Source organism: Aptenodytes forsteri, unplaced genomic scaffold (assembly GCF_000699145.1).
Source record: "Aptenodytes forsteri isolate BGI_AS27 unplaced genomic scaffold, ASM69914v1 Scaffold93, whole genome shotgun sequence".
NCBI classification, from domain to species: domain Eukaryota; kingdom Metazoa; phylum Chordata; class Aves; order Sphenisciformes; family Spheniscidae; genus Aptenodytes; species Aptenodytes forsteri.
The window spans coordinates 3,205,125-3,231,803 of record NW_008794665.1 but is presented as its reverse complement, the minus strand read 5'-3'; the positions used below and the strand labels follow the sequence as shown (position 1 = coordinate 3,231,803).

General features: G+C 43.4%; 1 protein-coding gene across 1 annotated transcript in view; it reads left to right on the top strand.

Annotated features, from left to right (window-relative positions):
- UNC5C (unc-5 netrin receptor C) overlaps positions 1 to 26,679 on the top strand; it is a 112,258-nt gene that overhangs the window by 50,811 nt on the left and 34,768 nt on the right. Inside the window, exons 5-7 of the mRNA XM_009273613.2 lie at positions 9,279 to 9,459; positions 11,587 to 11,754; positions 13,239 to 13,403. Of these exons, the coding sequence (XP_009271888.1) occupies positions 9,279 to 9,459; positions 11,587 to 11,754; positions 13,239 to 13,403 (514 nt within the window). The remainder of the gene's footprint in view (positions 1 to 9,278; positions 9,460 to 11,586; positions 11,755 to 13,238; positions 13,404 to 26,679) is intronic.

Below are 26,679 nucleotides of genomic sequence, written 5' to 3'. Positions count from 1 at the left end.
AGGCAAAGCTTTTAAGGCAGCACTTACCAGTCCCTCAGATCCACTAGGACATGACGAGCATTAGAGTAGGCTCAGATCACAACCACTAGAAAAAAAAAGCCCAAGATCCAAATAGAAGAAGGTGTGTTAAAATACACACACCAGCCTCATGGCCTGAGGTCAAATCAAAGTGCGTCTTGCTTGTTCACTTGGGACAAAGTGAGGAACCGAGGGTTTGCTTGGTCTCTGGGAAAACCAGATCAGCTTCTCTGCAGCCATATACCCCTGCCCACCAGCCTTGACCAGCGTCGGGGCCCGCAGCACCGTGGCATGCCTCCCCACTCCCAGTTTTATAGCCAATATCAAGCTGAACCTACCTACAGGTTCTGAAACACCCGGGTAAATGTTTTCTCTTTTCCAGTGCGTGGCCCAGGCAAGCAGCAGAAGGACCAGCGCAGGCGATGTTACACTGAGGTTTCCACACATAGCTGAGGGGTGAAGGGGCAAACTCACATATTCCTGCTGTGGGGGGCAAAAAAAAAAAAGGAATGGACATAAAAACAAACAACACCCTGCCCTAGCTCCATGCTTCCCTGCCTTCTGCTTTTCCTCAATGGGGAGAAATAGGATAAGGTGGTGAGATAAGTAGCCTGACCTGCCAGACTCGGCGGGAGCTGATGGTGCTCAGCGGAAATCAGACAGTTGCAGCTCCCTAGTGTCAACAGAAACATCCATTTCAATTCCACTCTCTTCTGTGTGTGCATTTTTTCAAACCTAACCTGAGAAGGCAGGAAGGATCCCATTCTGCAACGCTCCAACAGTAATGGCAGAGTTATTAGCAATTAACCCCTTAGCTCATTTAATTTGTTCTTTGAAAGATGCCAGCATTGTATTGCACATGATAAAATACAGTTAGAGACACCAAGTCACATCAAATCAGCTCATTGCGATAGGTTATAGATCAAAACATCAATGAGATGTAAGATTGGATAATATGCCATAAGCTGCCAGGCGAACTTTTGCATTGAAATGTATGATTTGCGGTGCCTTTAACAGAGGGATAATTGCTTCTTTAATTATAATTGAGGTGTTTCACAGAGTAGTTTAATTGCAGAACAGGGTGTAACGTACATTTTGGTGACCCAGTTGGGTTTAAAACTGGACATATTTATCCACATTCATGGCTTTAATTAGGAACTAGAGCAAGGGGAAAAGCATCCCTGAGTCAAGAGGCAGAAGACGGTGTTTTGCCGAGTCAAGGTGACTGTGACACAGACTTTATTCAGCTGCTCTTGCACGGGCAAAAGCTCACGGAAGCTGGGGACTTCTCCAAATAGGCAGCATCAGGTGGCTGCTCCATCTAATTGATTATTAATATGACCACTGTTTGCTTTGTTTCATAAGAGCTACTTATGTTTTGCAGCAGTTATCCCTTAATTGGGAGTTCATGTGTATGCATTTCCATGCAGGTGTGTGTCGCCGAGGCAGTGTTTTATATTCGCGGCAGGAAAGTGAGCTCTAAGAGAGGCGAGTAGAGGAGTTTGTGACCACAAATACTAATTAGCTGGGAAGTGACACTGTCCTTTGCATTGCCTTGCAACATACAGCAGAACTGCCTTCGGGTGTCAATGGGAGGAAGAGCGGGCAGGGGGAGGCGGGTTTGTGTGCGGAAGGAGCACAGCCCAAAATGAATGAGGACTGCTCAGTTATTTTGCCCTGGAGAGCCACTGGGTAAGATGTGGCAATGCAGGCCTGTCCTTCTCCAAAAGTACGGCATAAAGCTCCCCGCAATTGTCAGTGTCTGGTCCCATACATTTCTATTCCTTTTTACATACTTTTTACGCCCCAATCTACTGGTGGGTGATCAGGGCACTCTTTTGAGAAGCATGAGAGGTAGGTTACAACCCCCTGCTTAAGGATAGGCTTGCATTTGGGTCTTGTGCTTTCCCGGGAAATATACTGACTGCTAGTGTATTAGGTGGCCTTATTTTTACATTTCCTACCAGTTCATTTCCACAGTGCAGAAACCCATGCCAAGATGCGCACATCTTCTTGCAGGACCGAGTTTTTTGAGACACGAATTTTCTATGGGATCTACCCCTATACTTTTCCTTTCCAGTGCAGTTCCGTTGATGCTGATGTCAGTGAGGGCAGAGCGTGCTCCTAAGTGAATCAAGTTGCTGTATGATTGGATCTGACCACAGGCAAGGATGATCTGTGAGACTGGAGAACGGTTAGGTTTCTAGTTCCTCCATCAAATATTACAACGGGAGGTTTTCTACAAGAGCATTGACATGAACCCCGCTAGCTTATCCTCTCTACAGCTTGCTTTTTGCAGCAAAGATGGCTCTGGGATGCTGGTTTAGCTAACACAAACTTCTTCAGGCTGTGCTCAGAAAGAGCAGCATTTTACCTTACACATTTTTTTGGAAGATGCGCAATGTGGGGGACAGCTTTTAGCTGCATTTTTTGATGAGGTAGATGAGAATACCTCCCAACTTTCCTCTTAGAGAAGATAGCTCCTCATCCTGGAGATACTATTCTGTATGCCTACAAGATTAGTCCATCAGGTCCTACTTTGACACCGACTGATTCTTGCTCCCTATAGTCAACAGGCCTCGTGGTGCCTGAAGTGTGAGAGGTATCGCTGGCAGGGCTTTGCAGAGCCCCCGGTTCTTACCAGCACCCTCAGTCACCCGGTGATAGTGTGTGCCTTGGTCAGTTCCTCTGGCAGTAACTTCTTCAGATGCAGTGCTCACCTTAGGCATGAAGAATTACGATGCTCCCATGTTTTAATGGAGTATTTCCAAAATGCAGTCAGCAGAACACACGTCAGCTGTCACTCAAGAGTCGTTTGATCAGGTTTTGCTAGGTTTTGCTCAGGAATTTCTGTGTGCTTCTAGAGCTGATGCTTTTCTTTCACTAAAAAGTGTAACCTGGACAAAATCCTGTATGCCTTTTAAAACTGGTAGGAGGAGTTGTCTGTACGACAACAGGCACTATGCAACTTTCAGGGAGAATGGGAAAGGGGCCGTCCTCAGGGACTGCAGCCACTCCCCAACATCCTGTTCCCTTATTGAATTTAATGATCCTGAAAAGCATATAGCTCTGTGCTGTGAAGAATGAGATCCATCTTTCCATCCAACCAAAGAACCGCAGACGTCACATTGGTAATTCGTTTAAAGCTGTTTCCAAACAGACCCCTCCCAGTTGCTTCAGGGACTGGGGAGCCCACATGCCCTCGTGGTGCCAAAAGTGCCAACCAACACACGTGAGCCATGGGACCTCCAGCTCAAGCCCCTCTTTCAGGTGGGAAAGGAAGCCCAGCAACTCCTGGTGGCCACATGGCAGCCGCCGTGGTTTTTGGTTAATAATGCCGTGATCTGTATTTGAATTTGAGGGTCTATGAAATTAAGTTCTCCATTTGCTGCTACCAGTCCACCTCAGCCTTTGAAGTTTCTTCTCTGAGGCTTCACTTCCCTGTTGTGCATAAAGCAAAGCTGTAATAGGGCCGGAGACATCCAGCAGCTGTACGTGCACCCTGTGTAGATTTTAGTACTCAAGCAGAAAGCTGGATATGTGTGCAGTTAAGGAAGTGTTTCCACAGCAGGAATGCAAATTCCCCTTATTGGCAGCAGAAGCACAGTAGCAGCAACTGAACAAAATGTTATGGTGGTTTGCATTTGCTGTCTCATTCTCAATATGTGTTTTGCAGTCTCTCATAGCTGTAATTTCAGCCTCTTTGGAGACCACCTTTTTTTTTGCTTTTTTATTAACCTTAAATGGGTACAAAATCTATTTCTGGCAAGTAGTACATGGAGGACAGCATCCTCTTCAGCAGGCAGTTGCTGGGATGAAAGTGTGCATTTGAAACCAAATCCAAAAATCAAATAATATTCTTCAAAGAGGCACTCAAGTCTCAAGGTACCTGAAATCGCTGCTGGCTCAATAGCCCGTATGAAAACTGCTAAAGTTTTCTCAGTCTCACTTGGGCATCTTGTACTGTGTCCAAATCAGTAGTTAGTTTCACAAATGTTTTATTCTTACTGACATGTGTATGTGTGCCCTTACTATCAATACGGTATGGGATGCGTGTCTGTTGTTACAATTCAGGTGAAGCAGGGGAGCTGTGATTTCCCTGTGGCTCTTGGAGGCGATGCGAGCTCAGCATTGACTGCGGCAAGGTGAGCGGTGCCACTGTGACTGATCAGCATGGCTGCAGAGAACACCAGCCGCAACGCCATCATGGTTGGGGGACCAGATGAAGAGCGATCCTGCCACATCGGCCAGGCATGGGGAAGGCAGGGGTGCAATGGCCTCACCTCCCAGAATCCTAAATCGCCTTTTATTGAGGCAAATCTCTCGCTGCTCCCAGCCATTTGCATCTTGTTTCTTCTGGAGAATTGCACTCATGGGCACCGGAGGGCTTTGCCTGTGTCTAGAGGGTAGAAGACTTGCTGTTTTTGGCAGGTGCTCTCTGCTCTGAAGATGACTCTAGGGCAGGTTGGTGTGGTGGAGGCAATGAGAGACCAGGATACAGGACTTGCACCCTGCTGACTTTCCTCTTGAGATTGCGAGAGGTGTAAGGAATGACTCGTACGATCAGGAGGGGAGGATCTAGATGAGCTTGTATCCCTCTTCCATTCTTGGGGGTTTTTTTGGAGCAGATGTGCTGTCACTCTACCAGATTCTCAAACAGTCACGCATATGCAAGTGTGCCAAGAGATTTAAGTGTCTAGTAATGCTAGTAACTTGGCATGGCTAAATTTGTGTCAGCAATTAGCTTCCGTAATAGGTTTTCCTGCATATGTAATCGCTTCTGTGATTTATGTTCCCTGTGTTCATTTAGTCTGCACAGAAGTCTGGCCTGGCTTTGCAAGTCTTAGTCTCTGCATGTGCTGCCTTATTTCAGGCTGCTGCTGGAAACATCCTGCAGCAGCACGGGTCTGGCTGCAGCTCCAAGGTACAGCCGGGGCAGTGATTGCGGATTTTCTGTTCTTGCTGATGGTCTCGCTTTTCATGTTGGGTGGCATGTGGCAGGTTCCCTCTGTTAATTAGAACAAATGTGCCAATTATGTTAATGTATCTCCCGATACCAATCAGAGAATAATTAGCGACAACACATCTGTCTCTCACTGGGGAGCGGGATGACAGAAAAGACGCTACAAGGTATGTTGCTCTAAATTACAGCTGCCTTGGATCGTGCGCTTCCTCTGCCAGTCGCGGGGACGGCTCAGTCTCGTGGAGGGCTTGCCAGCATGTTAGCAGCACTGGATGTGTAGATCCAGCACAGCTGGCAGGAGCCGCGTGCCTCACTGCCCTGCAAATTACATCCAGAGCACTAAGGAGCGCTGACCAAAAAGTAGCTGACTTCAGGCGTGCTCCACCTTCTAAGCATCCGCAGTTGCTGTGAGTGTTTTTTCATTCAGTGTGCTCACACCTGTACAGAGGGGCTTTCTCTTGCCAGTCAGTTTGCAAACATATGACAAAAATACCTTCTTGAGTGGAAAACTAAAAAAAGAAATGGGGATTTTGTGCCTGCTTTGTTCCAGGGGGCTGGTATGTAAGAAAAAACAGTTGCATGTTGTTGTAATTTTCCATAGCTGTCATCTCCACAAGGGAACACTTACCCCATCCTTCATGGCAGTATTGTTGCCAATTAAATGTTTTCTGTTATGATAAGGAAAAACTGATGCCCAGGCTTTTTCTATGTATATGCACAGCCATCTGTACATTTATTAATAACAGTTGGTGGGACATGCCTGATTTAATTGAATAAATAGAGCTAGGTACCTGTTCAAGAATCATTGTGACTATAGCTAGTAAATATACATCCTCAATATTTAGGCAAAAGCAAACATCTACTCTAGAAACGTCTTCTCCAGAGAGTTGAAAAACGGAGCTATGAGGGCGTGATTTGGTATGACCCTGAAGACAGGCATCTTGTGCACTTTGAAATGCCCATGGGTATCCTGCTGCCCCTCTGTCCGCTCGCCCGGAGGGGTGCAGGTCTCTGGCACATAAATGTCCGGTGCCTCATCCGTCAGCATCTTGCAAGCATGGTGGTTTCCCCAGGGCACCAGTCACCGTTATCCAGGCAGCAGAATTAAATTCATGATAAGTTTCTGCGTTGACTGGATTAACAGCCTACTTCAGCGAGGGGGCTGTGCCTTGGGGAATGACATAGCATCAAAAGAGATCGTTGCTTTTAACTTCTGTAATAACAGTTTGCATACTTGTCATTCGTAAATCACACTGTCTCGTTCCACTTTGTTCTCATCTCTTTTGTATTTGACACCTGATCTCTTCCTACTTACGTGACAGAACAACCCTGCTCCCACCTATTCTGGTTACCTCAAAAAAATAAATCTGAAGTTTGGAGGTGCTGAGCACTGCAGTCACCTGCACCAGACAAAATGAGGCCGTTAGTAACTGAAAATAAGTACCAACAAAAGTCTCATTTACATGTTGTAATGTGTTTAATTAGTTACCATTTCTACAAGGACTGAGGGAGGAAACACAACCACTGGAGGGGTGTGCTCTTTTTTGTGTTGCTCTACTGATGGGTAAAACGTGTATGAAAGGAGACTCTCGCCTCTTGTCAAATCATCCATCAGTTCCTCCGTTCAGATTTGACAACCTTACAGTTTGCAACACGAACAGACTCACGACATCATAAAAACCTGGATGCCAGAAGAAGACTGAATTAGATGTATTAAAGAGATACTTTGTAAAAGAGATGGGGTTTAGATATGCACATACAGTACTGATGTACTGGCAAAACAGATTTTTCAGAAAAAAAGACATCCTGTTGTTCTGCAAATTTAACGTTTTATTGTTAGCAAATTCTGTGAGCCATTAGGTGAAAAGGATCTTTTTCCTAAGAGATTTGGTGAAGAGCCAGAGGCAGTATACTGAATTGTAGAGAGTATCTTTTTTTTCTGATATTGGCAGCTCCTGTTTTCATATCATCTTTGGTGTTTTTGCAGGGATGACAGGGATTTTAATGCTCATAGCTTTAATTTTGTCTAATCAGCTGAGACCCAGACTGAATATGCATGTGTGTGTTTTTGTGGAGAGAGAAAGTGTTGCAGAGTACTGGAAAAAGAGAACCGTGTGGAGCATGGAGCCATGCATAGTGCTGAGGGCTGCTAGAGTATGTGATCGGATGGGCGTACCAGAAACATTTTGGACTGAGCCTTAGACCATGTAGACTGTAGTCCTGTCCTCACTGACGTCCTGATGTCCTCAATGTGCAGAGCACAGGAAAAGTACAGGTGGATTTGAAGGTGATATGTACACAGCTGTGGCAGCACGTGTAGCATCTTTTAGAGTCCTGACACAAGTCTGTACTCCGTCCCAGAAATAAATAATGGTATTAAAAACCAAGAAAGACATTTTGTTTGTGTGAGAGGCAGGGGTTAAGTGGCAGCCTACCACTGGTGGAGAGGTAAGCTTCTGGCTTGTTTTTCAGTCTGGGATGCATGCAGACTTGACCTGCGGGTGAGGAAGGAGCTAAGCATTGCCATTGACTGAACAGGAATCTGTCTGTCTTGATTATACGTAATACCTATTAGGATTCAAGAAAGGAGGAAGAACAATTTTAGTCATCCTGGCAAGGAAAACCAGGTTATTGACTAAGAGCTTGTATCTTCCATGGTAAAACATGAATGTTGTAGTGACAGAAACACAGCCTCCAAAGTTTTATGTCTTTTTTCTTCCTTCCCTGTTCCTCGCAGACACACGTATCCATTTCCACAGCCCTTTTTGCACCACCAATTTTAAGCTATACAGTATCGTGGTTGTGAGGCTACCACATACTGCAGCAATCTGCTGTGGGAGTGAAGGGTTTAAATCAAGCCTTCCTCAGGGCAGCGGCTTTACATTCACTAAGGTGTACGTCTTTGGAAGCAGCTCACACCTGATGCACATCCACCCAAACTGGGGTAGGGGAGCTGGAGCTGCTTAAAGTAGGGCTAAAGATCGGGAGCGGGTGGTGGGCAGCTTGAATCCAAGCCCACATCTGCCAGTGCTGGTCTTGCAGTGTTGGATCGGCTCCGTCTGGGGATGAATCGAGCCCTCTGTGTTTAACACTGGGAGAGGCCATTGGTTTTCTCCCCACAGCTCGGGGCAGTCTGTATGGCTGTCTCCAGGGGGGGGAGCAGGTTCTCTGTTGGTTTTGGGGTATGTTGATGCTTGGGCAGTTCCTCAAATGTCTTTGGAAAAGTGGGGTTTGTGAGAGCAGGTCTTTGCAGTTAGCACCTCGCGGGTCCAGCAGGTTGATTGTGTTTATGTTTTTCTTCCTTTAATTAAATCCTGGGCACAAGCTGAGGTGATCCAGTGACATGAAGGCCCGGCTTTGATCCATCCAGGGCCCCAGTCCCATCCTTCAGAGCACGCTCAATTCAAATGAAAACAAGCTACTAGATTTGCAGCCAAATTTTATTAGGGTGGCTCACAGCAGTCAGCTGGGATATAATAGGGTGTTTCTTTAGGAAGGCAATAAAGAGAACATTGTCTAGATTAAAAATCACATATAAAAATATTTTTCTATGTAACCAAGGAAATCACGCTTTATTAAAATAAAATATAGCTTACATAAAGAAAAGGGAAAAATAAGCACTGATGTAGTTTTTGTGATTCCCTATTTCCTTGGTAACTGTCTCTATTTTGTTTAATCCTGATTGCAGCAAAACAATAACATGCATGTACATGTGAGTACATGTATACTTAAAAACATCATTGGCGTGTTTGTAATTAGTGTGACCTACTCTGGTATAGGGCCTCATTGTGTTAGACCCAAGGCAGGTACATACAAGGTTACTGCATTATTAACTGCCTAATTAGACAAGACATACAAAAGGATGGATGAGATCTCTGCTGTTTTAGGGTTTCTGATGTTGTAAGGGAATTTTCTGTTTGTAGATATGGTCCTAAGGTATCACCCCTTCCTTATCCCTTGCCTCAGACTCTGAAAACATAGATCAGCTATTTGTCTCTGTACAGTAGCTGGCAACCTTTGAAAATGCGTTGATATTTTCAAGGCAAGGCAAGACAGCTGTTGTGTGGACAGGTGGGAGGGAAGGGGACCTGAAGGAAAGGGTAGGCGTGAAGGGTGTTCTCCTGCATTTCTGCTGTGGTGTTTTGTTTCAGTTGGCATGCCTCAGGTGAGTCCTTCGTGATGTGGCTTGACTTGTTGCGCTTTCTGGGATAAGCAATGTAATCACAGATACTGTGCCCGTTGTGGTGTGTCCTGGTGCTGACTCACTGCCTCCCCTCTGGCCCTTTGAAACCCTAAGGTGGAGTGGCTGAAGAACGAAGAGGTGATTGATCCCGTGGAAGACCGAAATTTTTACATCACCATCGATCACAACCTGATCATTAAGCAAGCCCGGCTTTCTGACACAGCCAATTACACTTGTGTCGCCAAAAACATTGTGGCCAAAAGGAAAAGCACCACAGCGACTGTGATTGTCTATGGTAAGTGATGTCTCATCCTGCTGCACATGGATGGACGCACGCTCAAAGCAAGCGGTGGGACAGGAGGGGGGTGCAAAATGCCTGTATGCAACTCTTCCTGTGGTGAGTGACCAGGCTGGGCCGCCTGTGCTGCCTGTTGACTTGCAGCTGTATGCAGTGACTGCAGTCAGGGTTCATTACCAAAAATACTCCGAAGTACAGATCTGATATCTTGGCTTATTGGTGACAGACAACGGCATTAAAGGAGGAACAGGCACCTACACAAACAGCCGGTTGCCTCATTGAAGAGAAGGAGGTTGCTCCCGTTGCCGTAACACATGCCGTCTGGATGCAGCAAGGAGACATTAGTGCACTTCCTCCAGCAGGAGCATCCAAGGCATTGCTTTCTACCAACGCATTTCAGGTTCTTAGTGTCCCTTTTCAGAAGTAAAAGTAAAACTGAAAGGAAGTTTGTGCTTCCAGGTACTGGTAAGAGTGTCAGAGCACAGCAGAATCTTCCACCTTCTTAGATCTCTTTAAATAAACTTATTTTTGGTGTCTACTTCCAAAACATACTCTGATGTCAGGGGCAAAGTAGCAAAGCACTCTGGGACTGCAGTTCATAGGCACACAACCTAGCTTAAAAATAAACATCAGGGGAATACGAAGCACGGGATAACATTATTCTGTGTCTGCATCTGCAGCCTCGCTCTAATATTGAGGATGGCCGTGCTTTGGCTGGGGAGGGACCAGATGAGATGCCCTCCTGGGGTCTCTTCCAGGCTGTGTTGCGCTGCAACTCTGCCCCACCAGTCCAAGCCTTTGCCCCTGCAAAGTTACTGCCCGATGCGTCCCAGGCGGGAGTATCCACCAGAACAAAACCTGCTCTGACAATGTGCCAGCTGACTGTCCTGGTGTTCCTTACAATCAGCTTAATTATAGGATAGACAAGTAGGAAAAAATCCCTATGATTATCCCTAATATTCATTTCATATTCAGGGTAGCAGTTAGATTTAATTGTAAGCAGTTGCTTCCCTGAAGTTACAATGAGGGCCTTTTAGTTCAGTTTTTATAGAAAACTGACTGAATTGAGTTGATTAGCAGTGTTTATGATATTGAGGGATGGACCATGCAAGAGCACTGTGTTTTGTAACTGTGATGAATGCAGAAACATAAAGATGGAGGCATACTGCAACTCTTCCTCATACATATACAGCATTTTTTTCAACAGTGCAGTCGAGAGATGTATGTAGGGGAGCAGCCATTTTTATGGGGTTTGCTACCAGAGCTGCTTAAGGGTTGTGTCATATCACAAACATTTGGGTTTAAGGAATCTGAGCAGTTAGTATGTTATCCATACCCTGGCGATGATATTATTACATAGAGCAGCACAGCTCCTTTTTCATCCATTCATCTATCCCAGAAACTGAGGTGGGTGAAAAAGAGTCAACATAAATATCTTCCCAGAGATAAATATCTTCCCAAAGTCCAATAATAAAAATGTATTTAGTGTGAATTCACTCTGAACAGCTTAAATATCTCTTATGGAAGTGCCGAGACATTCATATGCACCAGCTATGTCCACAGAGGGGTCAGTGAAGTTGTCCTGACATCCTGAAATCACCTTCTGGAAAGAAAGGGAAAGAAAATTATCAATTTCTAATCAAAGCATGGGGGTCTCTCGACGTGCATAGATGATGGGTACATCTGAGAATGAGCCGGAGTGCAGGTTATCTCCATTTGGAAAATGGTGCAGCTTTCAGAGTGCAGGCTCCTGGCTGGCAGAGCTGTGGGTGCTCTCTGAACCTGCAGAGATTTTGGCCATGCCACACATGCTACCAGGTGCTTAGTACTGGGTCAGGTCAGTTTTCAGGAGAAGGCAGGTCACCTGCCAGCTGTAATAGTCATCAAATGGTGTTTTTCATTCAGCGTCAGCATTTCGTTGACTTGTACAATGACTTCTGGCATGCTGTACATTCGGTATGTTGGAGACGTGAGTTTGTGTCTGTTCAGTGTTGCTTCTCGTGCTCTTCCCAGCCATCACTTGTGACTGCTGTCGGAGGCAGCATGACACAGAGCCACAGGCGCCTTTGGGCTGAACAGGATGGCTTGCTTACGCGATCATACTCTTTCTCTCTTGCTTTTCAGTGAACGGAGGCTGGTCTACCTGGACTGAGTGGTCAGTGTGTAACAGCCGATGTGGGAGAGGTTTTCAGAAGCGTACGAGGACCTGCACCAATCCTGCCCCACTCAACGGTGGTGCCTTCTGCGAGGGCCAGAGTGTTCAGAAAATAGCTTGCACCACTCTGTGTCCAGGTTCAGTATGAACAGTACATAGCCCTAGATAAATAGTTTGTCTGTCACCAGTCATTTCAGGAGAAGACTATTAGTTACAAAAGCCTCCTTCTCTTTATTAATAAATCCAACATTTCAGTGAATGAATATGGAATTATATTATGTAAGTAGATAAAATAGTGAGCACATTATATCAAGCAGCAGAGGATTCAGACCCACTTTTGGATGCAGCTTGCACCGGTGTCTCAGCCCTGGTAATTCAGGGGATTTGGGGGACATTCAGAGCTTCAAATTATAGGAGATCAAGGTTGAAAGCTCTGGAGAAGGACTGAAATTTGAATATAGAAAGAAACTGTGGTGTAAATATATTTGCAATGTCTGTTCAGTCCAGCTGTCACAGCAAGTGGTGCGTCTGGGGTGTGGATGTTAAATTTGAGGCACGTGTTTACCTGACTTCAAATACAAAGATGTTTATACTGGAAAGAGATGTGTATGCATACCTCTAAAAGGTATTTAAATGTAAACTTCTGAAAAATACAAAATTGCTTCAGGACACACAAGGTAGTTGGTGGCTTTTCTGTGACAAAAGTTCTGCCATTTGTCCTATTGTCCAATGCTTTCCTACCTCTGCAGTCCCACTGGAATCGATGGCAGTGGGGTTGTCTTTAGCTTGTGAAGTTTGGCCATCCAACTCCGGATCTTAGTGGTGGGTGAAACTTAAAAGCTGAAATTTCATCTCAGGTCGCTATTTCAAGTGACAGACTCCTGGGTCAGGCTGTGTCACTGGAACAATTTCATTGTTTGTTCTTCAGCTGTTCAATTTAGTGCTTTTGAAAATCATTTGCAGGATTTTGAAAGGCGCTAAACACATTCCTGATTCTGCTTATGTGAAATAGATCAGTACCTCAAGATACTTCTTTTAACAGAAAATATTTAACATTAAATATCTTCCTACTAAAGAAGAATTTCTGGCCAAGTTTAACTTTAACCTCTGTGTTTAAAAATGCCAAAAAAAAAAAAAAACAACATATTTCCAACTTGTTGTTCATTTTCTTGTATCTGCTTATGTGAAATAGATCAGAACCTCTAGATACTTCTTTTAACAGAAAATATTTAACATTAAATATCTTCCTACTAAAGAAGAATTTCTGGCCAAGTTTAACTTTAACCTCTGTGTTTAAAAATGCCAAAAAAAAAAAAAACAAACATATTTCCAACTTGTTGTTCATTTTCTTGTACACTTTGAGCACAGATAAACTGCTGACAAGTTAATAAAAGGGGGAGGAAAGAGCAGAAATGGGGCCAGGGCAGAGAGAAAGGAGAGGGAGACCAAATGTGCTTTTACACGCCAGAAATAGGACTTTAAGAAGAGCAGACTGATGATCCTTCTGCTTTGCTGGGAATGGCCGGGAGTTGCAGGCTGGCTTGTGCCGAGACATGCATTGCTCTCGCTCAGTCTCACTTTTATGTACCCCCTAACAAGTCATGTCCTTTCCTTGTCTCAGTGGACGGCAAGTGGACATCCTGGAGCAAGTGGTCCACCTGCGGCACAGAGTGCACCCACTGGCGCCGGAGGGAGTGCACAGCCCCGGCGCCGAAGAATGGAGGGAAGGACTGCGAGGGGCTGGTGCTGCAGTCCAAGAACTGCACTGATGGGCTCTGCATGCAGGGTAAGTGCTGCTGTGACGCCTCCGGGATCTGAGATATACGTGGCGACAGAAAAACCTGCAATAGCTGCAGATCAGCATCAATGACCTAAAGTCGCAGAATCATTTGTAGGATGGAGAAATGAGTGAATCCAGTTCTCACCAGTCTGGACACCCCACTCTTCTTCCATGAAGATGGATGTAATACTGTCTGAGGTTTATGAAGTTGAGCAGTGAAGAATTAGAAAGCCTCATAACAGAGCCCTCTCCCCCCTGCCCTCCCCACCAAACAGCCCTTCTCTCTAATACCGGCTCAGCATCTGTCCAGGGAAGCTTGGCAGTGACTCTTACGGCAATGCAAATAAAAAGTAGAGGGTTTAGGGCAAAGCCAGCATTTTCAAAAGAGTAAACTTGGCAAAGCAGATCAGCTTGTGGCTTCTTACTGTCAGGAACGGCGCGTGCATGTCTTTCTACATATAGTAGTTATGCCCCTTTTTGAATTTGGGGTGCCCTGTAGTAGAAAGAGGTACCCTGTACCCATGCAGTGCCTATGCAAACTTCAGTTATCAGCATGCTGCAGCCTCATGAAGATCAGCTCTAGCACTGAAGTCTATTCTGCCTGCGCCTGTTCACACCATGGTCCTGCCTTTGTGACTAATAAGGGCGAGAAGTAAAAAAAAGTAGGCTTTTAGTGTGATTCTGACATATGCTGACGAACAATTAGTCTTCTCTGCACCCCATCCCTTCTCAAAAATGAGGTCTTCTCTGTTCTGCTGGTGCGTTGAAACTTCCTTTCACATTTCGTTAGCACAATAACCCGAGCCAAAATCCTCACATACACCTTTCTCCTGTTCCTTCATCCTGTCTCTCTGCAGTACTTCTCTGTTGAGTCTCAGCTCTCTGTTGCCCAAAGAGTTGTGGCTGTAACTAGCCGGTATCTATGTGTCCAAATCATAAAATGCTTTGATTTAACATTAAATATCTTCCTACTAAAGAAGAATTTCTGGCCAAGTTTAACTTTAACCTCTGTGTTTAAAAATGTCAAAAAAAGCGCGTTTCTGTCATGAAAAAGGAGTCAGGAATTTTTATTCTCTGAGGCAGGTTACTTTTGACTGAAATAGTCACAATGACAGAAAAGTGATGCTACTAGCTAATAAATAGGTCTACTTCTTGAATAAGTGCCATATAGGTGGCTACTGTGCTGGCAGCTATCTCTGAGCTACCCTGTGGCACAGCATGGCCATTTGCTCTGAGGTTTCCCAGATTTACAAAAAAGGCTTCTTCAGCATGGCTCGCACAAACACTTTCATCACTTTAAAAACCATTAGTCAGTGTCAGCAGCCTACAAAGCTGTAATTCCTCAAAGCATTTGTTTTTATGGGGAAGACAGAAAGGTGAGATTCAGAGCTCCTCTCTTTTTCTTTTCTAAAGATAGAAAAAAAAAAAAATCCAGCCACGTCTTACTGTATAACACCTTGGTGACTTTTATAGTGGGGAAGCTAACATACCCCTAGCTCCAGTGGTGTGAATAAGTCACTATGGTAAATTAGGAAGAAAAGATACATTTCCCCATACAGAAGAGCTCTTCACTATCGGATTATATTTAGACAGGTGTATGTCATCTTTGTGTATGTGCATAAAGAGAGCCATTTAAGCAGAAATCTTGTGGAAAAGTAGATATAATGGAACAGCAGAATAAAAGCCCTGTAGGGATCTCATTTATCTGTTGATGGTATATTGCATTTTATTTGTGAAAGTGGATGCTGAGTATAAAGCAGAGGTCTTCAGCGGGAGAGAGGGTGAGGCTGTTGTGAATCCTATTCTGCTTCATATATATGTATATAAAAAATGGTAATGAAAAATATACAGTCACATATTGACCTGCTTGGCTCCAGGGCCTGTGATCATCCTTCAGTGTTAGAATTTAATGGCAGTGTTTTAATGGTGTCTTTATACTTGCGGGGTTTCATATACCTGTAAAACTTACAGTCCTGCTCCCTGATCCATCACTGCTGAGAAGATTGATTTGCTGTACTTGGTGGCAGTGTGCCTGCTGCTCTCTCTCTCTTTTTTTTTCTTTGTCCTTCTCAGTTTATGCAAAACCAATCTGAACACTAACATTTTTGCTGGTGTGGATCTAGATTCATAGCAAATCTGCCTGCTGAGCTAAGAAGAAATACAGGACTCCTTTCATTCCTTAAACACCATGCTTCTTTCCACGTTGTTTGAGGCTGGTGGGGACTGGCTTGGCACTGACATTTCTCCTAGCCTGGGGACCTGTGGATCCACAGCAGACTTTTCCAACATCTTCATGCCAGTGGGTCTGTCATGGCACAGGTGGCAAGGGGGGAGCCATGGCCACTTTTCCTCTGTTGCCGTAGCCCTCCGGGAGATGTGTTGACCAGGTGCTTACCTGCACCATAGCCAAATCCTGCTCTAGGTGCCCTGGTGCTTCCTCCTTAGTGTCAGTCTTTAGTGAGAGCTTGAAGGTTGACTTTAGTACCATGAGTGTAGTTGACAGACTGTAGACAGACCCTCTTACCAGGAGTCACTGGGCTGTTGCTTTGACAAAAACCCACTTGTAAATACATATCTCTATATAGCTGTACATAAAAGATATCCTGGAAAATGTTGGATTGAACGAGTCTAATTTACAAACCCTTTCTCTTCCAGTCTATTATTCACTACAGTAGCATCAGCTGGATAAATCAATAAGCTCTTTCATCAGACTGCCCCTGCTCCAGCAAAGAGCAGCAGTCTGCACCACTATCGATTTCTGTGGGGATAAAAACTGTGGAGCTTTCTCCATCCCTTGTAATTACAGTATTTTACACCCAAAGCTGTAGTTTGTGCTTACCACTAACTGTGGCATTTCTTGTGCAACTCTGCTGTCACATTTATGCAGACTAATGATCTTGCTAGTACACACATACACTCCCTTATCCAGTAGTTAGTATTTTTCTGCTATCATGAAAGGATGAACAGTCATTAAACTAGAGAGCCTGCAGAGAGACAGCAGGCTGAATTGAAGAAGAAAAGCAGCTGTAGTGAAAATTTAGGGCGGTCATTACTATTTTAAGTTTCCAAATACAAAATATTGCCTAGCAGGTCCCATTATAACAATTTTGTAATTCCCATAATAGCATTAATATGATCTTCTGGAATAAAATATGCTGTAGGTGTAAGAAGAATTGGCTGGGTACCACCCACACTAGTTGCATTATTGCCTCCATAGTTGCATTATTTCCCATTTGAAGTATGAGTACTGTGGTAAATACTTAAGTGCAAGGAACGACACTTTTAAAGGCACGCACTGCATCTCACAGGGGATCGCTGTAAACTGAAACACTGCCATTAGCCCTCCACTCATCCCACCTAATGACTTTGGTGGGCGTTCTCTGTGGGGACTAAGAAAGCAAAGCACTCCACTGCCGGCTCAAACTTCAGCACAAGTAGTTCCCTTCACTAGATCACAAATATGTTTAAAGCAAAGTACAAGGGCAAGTGTTTTGCTGGGCCCAGTCTGGAATGACTGCGAGGTCATGTATGTGGTACCAAACAGATGCTAAAAGTCCCTGGTGGGCCAAATGCTGCTTTGCATTGTGTGTAGAATGCTGCTGGTAATCAGGAAGAGGTGGACAACCTATGAAGAGAGTTAGCTGTGTTGCATGGTTATGTTGAAGGCTCGTTACATGAGTTGTGACGTGCAGCTGTCACTCTCAGAGCACGTCACCTGTGTCCTTTCTGTTGAGGATCTGAAGTGACAGTGTTCAGATCTGTATTCTCCCTGTCCTGAATAAGTAAGTACAGGAAGTCCATAGGCGTGAGGTCGGTGCCTGAGCATGCTGCTAAAGCTGTTGGTCTTCTCTGAAATCATGCCTGTGATGCGCAGGGTCGGTGCTAGCACAGTCAGAGGGAGACAACCAGTGCCCCTTCTTCAGCTCACTCTCAGCTTTAGTAGACCACAGTGGCTTTTCATAAAAGGCTGGCTAAGTTGTGCTTTCAATTTTTTCCAAAACACAGGGCTAGCTATCTTACAGCAGCAAGGTAATACCGAAGCATATGTTGTCGCTTGAGGACTGTGGATTATAGAGTTACATAAATAGTACTGTTGCTCTGTGTAGTGAAAACTGTTCACTTTATACTGTCACACAATATGGAATACAAATCCATCACTGAATAAGGCCAAAAGGAAATTTCCACTTGTGAATCATTGCCAAGTGTCATCAGGTCCAGTGTGGACTTTTCCTTTGTTGCTTTGGATTTAAATAAATGAGCATGAACAGACTGAGATGTGCTACTATCGCTTAAAGAATGGAAGAGAAGATTCAAAACATCTTCACCCGTCATTCCGGACAACGCTCTGGACTAACTCTTGGGTCACTTTGGTTCTCTCCCTGCATGTAGCTTAAGTACTTGGAAATTCAAATAGTGGATACACCACTTGAGGAAAAGGCACCTATACCATGGTGAAGATGTTATTATCAGACTAGTAATTCCATTCCTTGTTAAAAAAAGGCTGCCTTCTAGTCGAGAGTGAGTTGATGTGAAATGATGACGGCAAATCTATATTTCCCAAGCGCTTTGAAATCCTTGTCTGAAAGGCGGTATGAAGTTCATAATGTTCCCTCTTAACAATGATAGTGCCTAAGGGAGTGAAAAAGATGCAGTTTGTCATGCTTGTGCACGAAACAGTTAACTGCTGCCCTTTTCCAGTCTCGTGCCTGTTTATACACAGATCTTGAGTAGAAAGCAAGATTAACCTGATACTAACATCTCTTTCTTCCCGCAACATATATATTCTGCACATGCCCTGCTTGTTTAATGTAACATGCCAGAACCTCTGATGGAATAAGCATTCATTTCCCTTTTTGGCTTGTTTTGAAAGCAGGCATTCAGGGAAGAATTAGAGGGCAGAGCAGTCTGATGAGGACCTCTGGTCCTCCAGAGCAGATTAGTGTGCAAAGAGCAGGGGAATGTTTTCCAGACTCCAGGAGGTAAGCAAAGCTCTCTCAAGGGAGACTGCAACAGAAGCCTGTGTGTGCAAAGGAATGAAATAAAACCTTTTATTAAGAGCATGTGGGTCAAGAGAGAACTTCCAATACGTTTAGTCTGTCAGCATAATGATTTAGCCACCTGGCCTGTTTCACTGAGTCCTTGCAGGGGCAGTTTCATTCATTTGAAGAATGCATCTCATCTGTTCCTAAAGGAAGTTTTCTGTAATACTGTTATTTGATATGATGCATTATTGTGTTTTTAACCCAACTACTATGTAATGATGTAGCAGCCAAGGGAGTTTATGCACACATCTCAGAGTTACGACTCGTCTTTATTTGTATTGTAGCAACATGAGAAATCCCCAGCTGAGAAGCGTCCACGCTCTGGTGGGCCCTCTGCAACTGAGAGCTCTTGCCTAGAAAACCTACTGCTCAGAGCAGATAAAAGTGTTGAGAGAAAACAGAAGTGCAGAGCTACAAGCAGAACCCAGTAAATCGCTGTGTCTTACCCCAGTCAGTTCAGAAAAAGCCACCTCCACATTAATTTTAATGAAAGGCAAGTGCTCTAAGATCTCTAGGCTGTTTTGAAAAATCTCAACTAATTAAAAAATATTATAGCCATGCAGAGAGGAGAAAAACCCCAACCTTGTCCGTCTATAATTTTCATTCTTCTTAATTCCTTTGGGTTTTTCTTTTATTCTTCCCTTATTCCTCTGCACATTAAAAAAAAAAAAAAGTTACTCAGATCAAAGAAAAATGCAAGCTTATAATAAAGTCTAACTGATACATTAACTTCATCGTGGAAAAAACACCAGCCATACAGTGACAATAATGAGTGTTTATATTTTCCTTACCATGTACAAAGGTGGGTATATTTTGTGATTTTTGCTTTCCTGGCAGGGTGTCAGGCAGAGTGAGGTTACATGAGCAGCCTAAGGCTCATCATAGAGTTAGTGTTAGGATCAGGAGTAAAACTCAGCGCGCTCTATTTCTAAATCTGTGTTCTACATGAAGGGCTAACAAAAACATTGGCAGCATCCTTAAATGAAAATTCATGTTGGGGAAGGAAGTTTCTATAGTTTGGGAAATGAACACTGAGCTGATCAACAGATTCTAGAGTCTCAGGGATTTTTGAGGTTACAAGCCAGAAAGCCAGAGAATACAAGTTACCTTACCTGTGAGCTTATAGACCTGCCAAAGATTTCGATCCGTGTCACTGAACATCCATGTGGATAACTCATGCTTTCCACAAGACTTTTTCCCAGCAGCCCTAACAGTTTCGATCCCCCTTCTAGATCCCCTCCCAGCTGTCCCTTCCTTCATCTTGTTTTTTGCCATGTGTCCCCTCTTCAGTGCTGCCCCATGTCCTTATTTCAGCTCTCCCTGTAACCCGTTTGCTCTTGTGCCACTACAACTGCAAAACAAAGCAAACCCCAGGAAGTCTATTTAACATTCAGTCATTGCAAACGTGGAATTTGCAAATACACAATCTAGCAAATTGCAATGCTAGACGTGTTTTCTTTTGCTGTCAAACATGCATAACAAACCCAATGTTAAGGTTCTGTGCTTCTAAGATACTAAAGACTGACATAAGATTTAGCCAAAAGGTCAAAATCCTTAACTGTAAAAGATTGCATAATGTCAAAATCGCCTATTCTAATCCACATCAACTTTTAGCAACAAGTTATCCTACTCTTCCATCTTTCCCCACCCCCATATAGATGACATGCATGTTTAAACTCAGGCAAGACCTTTCTAACAATGTTAACAAAATGTCAGGAATCTAATTTAAAATGAAAACATAGTTGCAATCTTAATTATAGAATATCATAAACTCCTGTTCAAGGACAGAACAAGAGAGACTCCCCATTTAACCTACCTGCTCAGGAAAGATCTGAGATAATAGCCAAGTAAATAATCAGTCACAAAACCTCAAGCTCCCTGTTTATTAGCCCACCCTGAACATGCCAATAATTAGTCCTTTAGAAGGAAAATAAATTACTGTGCATTACCTCTGGGATGCCTGATATCATATCTGACCTTCAGCATCATTACTGCAGACATGAAGCTCGCTCTTTAGAATAGCAAATATAGGAAGAAGCTGGGCACATTCTGTCTGAGAGTTTTTTGCGGCTCCAGGGACTTTGTTTGTTGTTGGTTTTTTTTAATTTTTAATCACCACAAATAAGGTATAAGATATCACGTCTTCTTCTGTATGTGCTAGAGTTCCAGGGGAGAGAAACTATTAATAGCAATTACAATTCAAAGATTATTGTTAATATTTCTCCTGTGGTAAATCTGCATTAGCAACACGTTAAGTGAACATGAAGCCTTACTAAATAAACAGTCAGAATACGGGGTTTACTCAAAGGTTGCTCTTGTACCGTTAAGTCTGCCCCCTTGTAGAAAATGAAATACTTCCAGTATTTCCAGTATTTACTTGCTTGTGCAGTCGCGGCCTCCGGACAGTGGGGCCTGCACGGAGCAATTTAAAACTCCTGAATGTCAAATTAAGTCTCCTAAATTCCTTCTCCTAACATGAGAATGTGTGACTGTTTGTCCATCATGGGGACTAGATGGAAACCTATAGCATTGCAATGCATCTGAATTAACATTTTGAAAGCCCTTGAAAGTCTTTTTAGAAAGTGTCTTTTGAAAGCTTTGAGCCTTTGCACACTGTATTGATCATCTAGAATTTCCTTTAAAAATAATGAAGAAACTCAGCGAGCTGGCAATAGCTGTAGGATTGCTGAGAGGTGATGGTGAACTGGGTGAGGCAAAAGGAAGCATAAGATGGAAACAGGACCAGTAATGCTAGGTCACTGATACAGTCATGGCACTGCAAACACTGCAGGGGCATGTGCCTTTTTGTCTCAAAAATGTCTCTTTATAATGGAATTCAGAATTTAGAATTGCTGGATGTCTCTTCCCAGGAGTACAGAGTTTTACAAAATCTGAAACTGGGCTGACTTTGAATTGAGAATGGCATTTTACAGGAAAAGGGAGAGAAGCTGAATTTCTAGAACCTGGGATTTGGAAAGAGCAATATATACTTTTCTTTTTACCCATTGAGATCCGTTGAACTCAAAAATCAACAAAACAAAACCAAACAAAAAAAATTTATTAGGGTTCTTAACCTAATTTTATTCAAACTTTTCAGGATAATTTCTGAGACTGAGACTGATTATAGAAAATTTCAGCCAAGCGCAAAGATTTTAAATGAAATTCTGAGCCACTGGAGCTGGGGAAAAGAGGAAGATAACTGAATTAATGTTGAAAAAAGACCTCATCATGGGAATTAAGAACAGAAGCAATTGCGTCCATGTTGTTTGGGACTGGTATAGGAAAAATGACCAGCTTGTTGGCTTTGAGTTATTAAATACAGGAACTCATCTGATGTGTATGTATCACAGAGAAACAAAGGGTTGTTTCAGTAAACTCTCATGTCACGATGCACCACATACCTACTTTAAATCATCTGAGAACTGCTTCCTTAAAATTTTAGGCATCGACATGTGAGAATTAGTCTCTGTTCATCTGTCCATCATAGCTCTGTGGTTCAGAGCCTGTTGCCAGCAAGAGCTTATTCCTACTTCAGTGTCGCTACACTGGATAAAGCCATCAAAGTAGAGAAAGAAAGGCAGCAGTTGAATGTGTGCCCTCTTCTTTTCTTATAGGCAATTTAAGGGCATTGACTTTGGAGCCAGAAGGGGGAAAGTGCTGTTAGAATATATTATGCTCAACCTGTTGAGTTCATTGCAACAGGATGTTATTGAGACATGTCATGTGGCTAGGCTTTCAAAAGGGCCACATAATTACGTGACCTTAGCTCCTTTTGAAACTGCTACATAGAGGATAAAGAGCATTTATAGATCAGAAGCAAGTGGTGCCGGATTAAAATGCGATGCATTAAAGAAACAAGCAGTTATGGCGTGCTTTATGCAATCTTCACTTTATTAAATGAAAGTTCATGTCTACAACTCTCACTGACCTTGATACAGTCTCAAAATATGTATCATTAACTGTGACCTCAGCAGCTAATGGTATAAAGCAATTTCTTTGCAGGATAATTGTAAATATTTTTGTAAATATGACCCGAACTGTATAAGCCCTAGTGAATATGTGACCGGAAAGATCACCTTCAGCTACTCCACCATCTTACCTAGTTACTTGCTGGGAAGAGAGAAAGTAGCTGGGGAAAATACAAATGGAAAACTGGGAATTTTTCTTTCTCTCTTATGTGAAGGTTTTATTTTCTGCAAGCAACAGAATAAAATATTTTCATAATCTGATCAATTCACTTTAAAATTTATATCCATTAATACAAATTCAGCATGACTAGAAAGCTAGCAAAATCTATTAAGGACCAAAAAGGAGAGCCAGTTACAAAGTTCACTCTGTATGAAGCCGTGACCTAGTGTTTTATACCACAGGGATAAAAGTTGTCTTTAAAACATACCAGTTTGCAGGCCAAGGCAGTATATTCCCAGGGCTTTCTAGGTAAAATCAAACACAGGATTTCAGGGTGCCCATGGTCATGATGTTGAGTTCCCAGTCTGAGCACCATGTGTGTGTATATATGCCCATGAATAGACTGAGGGGTAGATTCTTCCGCAGCGGAAGAGCGAGCTTAGAAAAGTTGTTTTGGTGACTATTTGGTGACACTGTTTCAATTTCAGTCTCAAGGGAGTCAGTGCCATAATCTCTGCAAAATTATCTTTCATAGGTCTGAGATTCTTCCATTCCCAAATGCTTCATTTTTCCCCAACTTGGCAGAAGATTTATCTACTTCTCCCGGGGTAGATTCTTCCGCAGGGGAAGAGCGAGCTTAGAAAAGTTGTTTTGGTGACTATTTGGTGACACTGTTTCAATTTCAGTCTCAAGGGAGTCAGTGCCATAATCTCTGCAAAATTATCTTTCATAGGTCTGAGATTCTTCCATTCCCAAATGCTTCATTTTTCCCCAACTTGGCAGAAGATTTATCTACTTCTCCCAAGGAAAATCACAGCAGATGAATTCATGCTGTAAAAAGGGTCAGCCTGCCTATTTGTCAAAGCTAACCCCCTAAGGCAGATGATCCCACACATGGAGATACGCTGAAGGCCATTCAGCCACAGAGACCCGCCGTTGAGTCTCCTGAGGTCTCTGGCACAAATGTGTTTCCAGAAGGTCAGAGCAAGGCATGTGGGACCAGAATGCTCAGGCTGGACTTCCAGCATTTGAGGATCATCTACCTTCACTAACTGCACCAAATAAATTAAATGAGCTTGAAAATCTATTTAGTTAAATGGACACAATTCACCAAATCAGTGCAAGTGCGACTGATGCTGAAATTCAGTTAAACTAAATTGATAAAAAGCCTGCTGAAGTCTTTTCTATATACCAACATTGGACTGGTTTATCTTTTCAGTACAATCTGACATATTCACCCTTCTTCACTCTTCTCACTGTGTTACATCATTATAAAGGTGCTTAAATTGCTCTTTGCATGCTTTATAGAAAAAGAATAGGCAATGCCTACGCAATGCACCTTTATAATGATACCTCTGCATTTGTACAAAGGATTTGTGCTAGTGTAATTACATTAGTTAAAAAAAGCCCACCTTTAACACTTAATAGAAGCACTTCCACAGGGACAAAAAATGTATTTACAAGCCTAAAGTGGAATGTAAAGTAGAATGCATGGAGAAACATCAACTTAATGAAAGGCTTTTTAATGAATGCATTTACCGTGCAATTACAGTGGTGCAATTTCTATGCGTTAACCCAAGCCTCCCACTGATTCTCCAGGTATGACATAGGGTGAGGTACCTGTAAAATGAGGGAAATAAGTATCCGCTTTTGGTAAGCCTCTGAGAGCCTCGAACAGAAGGGACTACGCAAGTGTAAAGTATGATTATTACTGTTTTACTCATCCAACACTAAGTTACACAACAAAACATCAAAAGCCCCTTTGAAAATGTACATTTCCCAACAAGCTGTAGGAAGAAGTTTAAATTACTTTTCTCAAAGCAAGTAGCTCACTGTGAAACCAGCTGCTCCAAGTGTGAGTCAGCAGCCTCAGCAGCCTTCCTAGAGTCAAATCCACCAGCACCTTTCTAAATTCACCCTCATTAAAAATTTTGATGATCCTGGTAGAAGACCCTCAGGTACTTGCCAAGCAGCGCTGTTGATACAAGGAGGAAAAAAAAACCCACAAGAAAAAGATCTCTTTTCACTGCAGTTACTTTGAAGAGAGGAGGGAAGTCATTCTTCGTTATTTCAGTTACTATTCCCAGCAGGTTTGCATCATTATCTGATGAAAATGTCCTCTCTCATTGTTTGAAGGCGTAGTCAGAGGGACCAATGTGAACGCCAACTTTCTAAAGCAATACCTGTGCTCTTGTGCTGGGAGCATGGCAATAACTCCACCTCCTGCCCAGCCACCACCACCAGCGCATGGCTGCAAGCCTTCCCCTTACTGCTGCCACTGCAATGCCGGCTCCCTTTTGGAAGAGCACTTTCATGACAAAGGAGTGTTTAAAAGTAGTTTTATTCTAAAAAGTCCTGCCCAAATGGCAGAAGGCATCTGTAGTTGCCATGTTTGAGTGATGTCCAACAAATGTGCTTAATTTGCAAATGCAAATGGAGCTGGCGTTTGGCCAGCTGGGGTTGCCAGCTGGGCTGGGATGCTGAAAGTCAACCCAAGGTAAGGTCTCTGCTAGCTTCAGCCAGGGGAGCCTGCCCACATACTGTGAGCAAACAGGGTTGTATGACCACCACAGCCTAGCTTGTGTAGTGCCATCAGCTCGACAAGGACTTTACATCCAGGACGAGTGGCCACCTATCCATCTACAGCCAGGTTGGTCAGCTATGACTCTTGTCCCTCAGCAAAAAATTGGCACGCCCATGACTCAAATGCATGGCATCTCACTCAGCAGCCCTTAACCCTTCCACTTCCGCCATGCCTTCCTTCTATGTAAAAAACACATGTTTTTCAGGCTGAAAATGTGTCCTCGCAGACACTTGTGCAAGCCAGGCTATGTTTGCACAGAAACAGTTGGCTGGGGTTGGGTGCTTGGTTCAGCTCGCAGCACGCACGGAATAAAATCAAGCACACTTTACTAAGCATGTTGGTTTGTGAGGCTAATGGAAGCAGCAAGCAGTATCCTCGCCTCATCCTCCTATTTTAATAGATGTGCCTTTGAATACATACACAAAACATTTCTGCTGAAGAAATTGGTGTCACTCTTATGTAGCTGCAAGGATGCTCTCCGTAGTTATCAGTAAGAGAATCTATGCAAACTTGTAAGATGCAAATAAGTATTTGTGACAAACAGTGTCTATGAAGAGGTTGCAATGAGGTAGATTTCTTTTAGAGTATTTGAGGACCATGCTTGTTTACTTTGCTGAAAAGACCTGAATTTGGATTTCCATTTTCTCGGGAGGAGAGAATGCTTTCAATAATATCACAGCTAATCCAGTCCCTTGTGCCCGTTGAGTGACAGTTGCTAGATCACTTCACATGTGGCAGGAATGACACACAACCTTGAATGCAAAACTTGCCAGCTGAAATGCAACGTAAGGAGAGAGGAATAGCCTCTCTGGCTCTGCGTGGGTGAGCTCGAGCTCCGTGGGTGATGCAGAGCCAGGGCACGCATGCTGCCCCATGCCAGCTCCCCCGAGAACATGCCGGAGCACATGAAGTGCAGAGAGACATCCTCAGCTTTCCCAGTGGATTTGAGTATGAGGCAAAAAGGTGTTCAGAGATGCAGTCAGCTTAAATTCCACCTTGTCCTTGTGCCTTGTATTTCCTGCTGGCTGCCTCTTGGTCTCCAGAGACATGTTGCCCAAGGAAATATTGGGCATAAGGCTATAGCTGAAATTGAGGTTGACTGAATATGGGCCTCAGCGTTCATCTGGGGAGTAAGTGGGGTGTAACTAGAGTACTGTAAATTAATGCCCAGACTTGCTGAGCACTCACTCAAGCCCTCAGAAGTTGCTCGCCTGACTTTTTATGACCAATACCTGGAGTACACTAGTAGAAGTAGGAAACAGTTATTACGAAAGATTGAGTATGTGTGTTGAGAGTACACATAGGTGAACTTACATCAAAGTACCAAATAAATTAATGTAAGAACATAATATTTCTAAAAGCAATTATAAGGCTGGAATCATTGCTGTGAAATAAAGTCTTAAATAGATATTACAGGCAATATAGTCTATCCCATGATGTCTCAGAAAAAAACATCATCATCAAAAAGCAGCTCTTCTTGCTTTGGTGTGGTGGGTTGACCTTGGCTGGATGCCAGGTGCCCACCAAA